Source organism: Fragaria vesca, linkage group LG1 (genome assembly GCF_000184155.1).
Source record: "Fragaria vesca subsp. vesca linkage group LG1, FraVesHawaii_1.0, whole genome shotgun sequence".
Taxonomy (NCBI): Eukaryota; Viridiplantae; Streptophyta; class Magnoliopsida; order Rosales; family Rosaceae; genus Fragaria; species Fragaria vesca.
In genome coordinates this window covers 16,177,184-16,182,454 of record NC_020491.1, presented here as the reverse complement: position 1 = coordinate 16,182,454, position 5,271 = coordinate 16,177,184, and the positions used below count along the sequence as shown (strand labels likewise).

At 40.1% G+C, this 5,271-nt stretch overlaps 1 protein-coding gene across 1 annotated transcript; it reads right to left on the bottom strand.

Annotated features, from left to right (window-relative positions):
• Positions 1-759: 759 nt before the first annotated feature.
• Positions 760-4,749, bottom strand: LOC101292158 (pentatricopeptide repeat-containing protein At2g21090-like). Its single transcript, XM_004288298.1, has 4 exons — positions 4,675-4,749; positions 3,611-3,790; positions 3,066-3,111; positions 760-2,962 (listed from the first exon to the last, which is right to left on the bottom strand). Exon 4 carries the CDS (start codon positions 2,761-2,763, stop codon positions 919-921), a length of 1,845 nt encoding a protein of 614 aa, XP_004288346.1. The 5' UTR covers positions 2,764-2,962; positions 3,066-3,111; positions 3,611-3,790; positions 4,675-4,749; the 3' UTR covers positions 760-918.
• Between the last annotated feature and the right edge of the window lie 522 nt (positions 4,750-5,271).

Here is a 5,271-nt window from a genome sequence, read left to right as displayed (position 1 = left end):
ACATTCAAATAAGTTAAATATGCATTAATTTATTAGTTAATTTTTTTTATTACGATTAAAAGAACTACAAATAATTTGTACGAAAAAAAAAAAGAACTACAAATAATATATTTTTTCAGAATAATTTCAGATTTTTTAAAGTTACTCTTTTTCATAGAAATTTCAAGACAAAATTGAAAAATGATCTAATAACAGAAATAAATTTAAGAATAAATTAGAAATATTTTATGTGGTTAGACAAATATACTCAATGTTAACGGCTCCTAACGGTATGTTTAACGGCAATGAGTTAAGTGAGAGACATAATCATAAATGAGTGAGTTAAATGACATTTTTGAAATGTGAGTGAGTAAAGTGATTAATGGGTCAAAAGTCAATGACCATTTGTGATTTTTTGCCAGAAACAAATTTGGATGGACGTGGTACTACATCATGAATCTCAGTATTAGCAGTCTTCACTAGCAATAATTTAGAGCATCAATTGAAAACAATGGCTAAGCATGAAGCTATCCTATTTTCTTATATTTTCCCCACTGTTATACTTTTGAGTATCTTCTTGTGCAAGGCCATAGATGAAGACAGAAAGGTCCATATTGTGTACCTGGGTTCACTTCCTGATAATGTGGTGTACTAACCATTGTCTCACCACCTTGGATTACTTGAAAAAGTTGTCGAGAGCAACTCCGCTGCAAATTTCTTGACAAGAAGTTACAAAAGGAGTTTAAGTGGATTTGCTGCAAAGCTCACTGACCGAGAAAGAGAGAGGCAGTCACATGTATGTCATTCTGGAGATTCAAATCTAAAGAATTTGAAATTGTAGCTTAAGAATATAATGTTACAAAAATTTTGAAGATTGAATAGACAAATACTGTCACTTTCTCTCCTTACCACCCTGCGAAGTAACAAGTCATCAATCTTCTAGTTCTCGAGGTTAGTTAGTGAGGCATCTTCTTCCATCTGGTCAGCTAACTGTTTCAAAACTGAGTATATTTCCTCTTTTAAAGGATGCAGCCGGTCTGATACAGTGAAAGCATGCAACCTACTTCCAACTTCTAACCAACTAATGGCTCTCTCTTTCCTCACATGTCTCTCATCCATAAGCCGCCTCACCTTCTCTACCAGCTCCCATCTACCTTCTTCAGCATATATGCTCGAAAGCAAAACATAGGGAGCAGAAGATTGAGGCTCCAGCTCAAGAAGGTGTTCGGCCACTTTTCTTCCTAGTTCTGTGTTTCCATGGATTCTACAAACACCAAGTAATGCATTCCAAACTTGATCACCAGCTTTACATGGCATATTTTCGAGCTGGTTCATCAACTCATCAAAACATCCGGCTCGACCCAAGAGATCAATTAAGCAAGCATAATGCTCCTCATTAGGAACAATGCCATAATCATCAGTCATGGACTTGAAAAGCCTACGCCCTTCCAGGACTAGACCAGAATGACTACAAGCATTGAGAATAACAACAAAGGTGGTCGTTACCGGCTTTACACCTGAACCGACCATGTCTTCAAACATCTGCAATGTCTCTATACCATGACCGTGCTGTGCTAAGGCAGACATCATTGTGTTCCATAACACAGTGTCTTGCTTATCACCCAAGAGCTTGAATACCTGCCTTGCGGCCCCCAAATTGCCGCATTTGGAATACATGTCGATAAGAGAACTCAAAACAATCGTGTTGGGTCTTAAATGACTTCGTACTAGAGAGGCGTGAATTTGTTTACCATGCTTAAGGGAAGCTATACTAGCACAAGCACAAAGGCAACTACTAAAGGTAAACTGATCCGGCCTGACTTGAAACATCATCATCTTCGCAAACAATGCAAGCGCTTCATGCCCCAACCCATTTCTAGCATACCCTGAAATCATAGATGTCCATGATACCGGGTTCTTCTCAGGCATCATATCAAACAACTCACCAGCTGATCTCATATCACCCCATTTGGCATATCCTGAAACCAGCGTGGTCCAAGCCAGAACATCCCTCACACCCATCTCATCAAACAACCTCCTGCCATCTCCCATCTCCCCGCACTTGGCATAAGCATCCACCAAGGAACTCGAAAGCACAACATTCGACAAAAACCCAGCAACCAAAACCTGCCCATGAGCCTGCCTAACAACCCCCAACTCCTTCAACTTCACACACACAGTCAAAACCCCTGCAAAACTAAACTCATTCAACCCAAACGCCGATCGCCGCAACTCTCTATAAAACCTCAAAGCCTCATCGCAATCCCCACTCTGGGCATACCCAATCACCATGGTGTTCCAGGACACAACGTCCCTCTCGGTCATTTTCTCAAACAAGCTCCGGGCTTCCTTCAGATTCCTCATCTTGGCATACCCAGAGAGCATATTGTTCCACGAGTACAAATTCCTCACAAGCATTTTATCGAACACCTTGCGTGCATTAACTTCATCGCCGCATTTGAAGTACATCCCAATCAAATGGTTAGCTAGAAGCAATGGGGGGCGTTTAAACCCGGTGAGGCGCAAATAGAAGTGAACCCATTTGCCGTCTCGGAGTGAGCGAGTGTCTCTGCAGTGCTGGACCACCAAAGCGAGAGCCTTGGTGGGGAGGCGGATTCCTTTTCGGAATAAAAGGTCGAGGGAGGAGACGGCTTGGGAGAGACGGCCTTGGGAGCAGAGGCTGAGGATGGATTGGACGAGGCAGGAAGGCTTGGTTTTGTTGGGGAGGAGGTGTTTGTTGTTAGGTTTGGGGAGAGTCAGAGATGGGGAGGAGAGAGAGGGCATTGCAGAGTGAAAACATGAGAAGTTTGTGTTGAAGTCTTCATCTACAATGATAGGTAGGGAATGGGTTTCGAGGGTTTAGCTCCGGCGGGCATTTCCGGTGCCGGTAGGGGTCAATGAGGATGACACCATTGCATACCAGACAAAACTATATGGGAGAACACATAAGACTTTCTCTATCTCTGAATGGAGATTCTCAGCTCTGCACAAGTTATATACAAACCAAAGAAGTAAAAAAGAATCAGTAATGACATTTGTAAATTCAGATTAAAGAAAATAGTGCATTTGGGAGCAAATTAGCATACCTTCGTCTAATAGAGATGACAAACAATTCTGAGACACCACAGCTCCCTAATCAAGACAATTGAAATAATAAAAAAATAAAAATCAGTACCATATCTCATAGTCATCAAATTAGCAGCTAAAATACGCTTATATCTCCATTTTTGATATGATAATCTCAGCTACCTCTTTTTAAGCTACTTAAAGAAGTATTAGAAACAATCTATGAGGTTCCACTACCCAGTAACAACAGCCCTGTAAACATCCTCACAAGGAGTGTGGAAAGAGAAATCGCGAAGACCCCATGGCTCCTGCTAGAGACATCATTAAGACCCATATGTTCTGTTTTACACCTCTGAATTCCACTAGACAAGACAAGTCCTTTAGGTATGGACTTAAGGAAATTTTGCACTCGGCAAGCAATGCAGGTTTTCACAATGCTTGCATGCATGGAATAGATTTCATCAAGCGAGATACTTCTAGATTGTCTACTAAACAACATCTCCTTTCCTAATGACAAGTTATAATGATTGCCTACAAAACAATAGTATGGAAACCAGGGATTTACCTCACAGTATTGAAATGTTGCTAAAAAGTTTTAGTCCAGAAAGTATCATTGCCAAAGTCAGAGAAATCCTTCGCAATCCCAGTCTTTTTCCTCCAAGTCTATCAACGTCAATAAAATGAGCATAGCCACCACCTTGATGGATTTGATCATCCACATAAAGATGCATCGATCTGTCCTAGACTGAAACCATATAAATAAGGTTTTTGTAAGCACAACACAATTCCTGTAAACTAAAATTCTTCTCTGTTTCTATACTTTCTCTAAATTCAATAGCTTTATCTATACGAATATCACAAAGGATGTTTTGGAGAAAGCAATGATAAGAAAACATCTTCATCAGCTCGGAAATCATAACATCACTCCATCAATTTCAGTTGGAATAAAATTCTAGACAATCAATTACAACAAACTCACACCCATCATAAACAAACAAACAAAAAACAATTCCATATTTCCTATTCCAAATAAAACAAAACCAAGAATCCAAATCTTTTTCTCCAAAATTGAATGAAACATCATAAAATGTACAGAAAACAGCTAATTGACCTCAAAATTCACGCAAGATAAATATGCCAACAAATTTATCCAACCCAATTGCAATGACGAAAGCGATTACGTAATGACATGAATTGGATGATAGACACAAAAGGGCCAATGTTTCCAGGCAAAAGAAATAAGAGTGGTACAAGTATTACCAGATATCCAGTGATATAATTGAAGCAAAAGACGGATGCCCGATCCAAACACTCCTGGGTTTCAACCCTCAACTATTGACAATAGTTTCAACATTCAGTGTATACTTGAGTTTCGATACAAGATGTAAAACAACCTCTTTTCTCAAGCATAGACACATATAAACGATAAATCTTGCTGTCAACAGTTATACACAATCTGAATGAACGTCATTTAAGACTCGTAAAAGCAATACCAGACTCGACCACAACAAACTCAAACCCATCAACAACTAAGAAGCACGACCACAATGGAACAAATCCCAGAACCCATATGTGCTTCTTCAAAATTGAATGAACGACACATAAGTACAAGGGTCGTAAAAGTAATACCAGAAATCCAGAATTCAATTCCCCCCTATGCAGTTGTGTGTTCCTGGATTTCAACCCTATGACTATGAATCGAGGAGTTGTCTATTTTCTCTCACCTCAACTCTGTTTCGATCCTCGTTTGTTTGTGCGTCTACTCTTTTTCCTCGCCTCACAGCTCAAAACCCTCGCTTTCATCTCCTATTTTCCCCTCGTTTCTGCGTCTACCCTAGCAGGAAAATGACAAATCTGCCCTTGCAGTTAAACTCAGTCAATTTGCACGGGTGCAATGCAGCAAGATTGACGAAAAATGCAAATTTGGTGGGTGAGCATTGGACTCTATCCCGCCGTGCACCGACCTAAGCTTTCACTTTATCAGACTCTACTCGATCGGAGACTGCGCGTGCAAGAAAGCTATAGAGAATGTCCCTCCTTCCTCTCCACTTCAACACCAAAAAACCAATAGCTCTTCTGACTCTTCTAGTCGACAAATTTACCCTCTTAACTTCACTCACTCTCATGCATCAACTTGACAAACATGATCGAGACTGGTAAAAAACTACAGCTATATGTGGATGCCTGCTCTGCATGGTGTCTCAATTGCTAACCGATTATATGCTT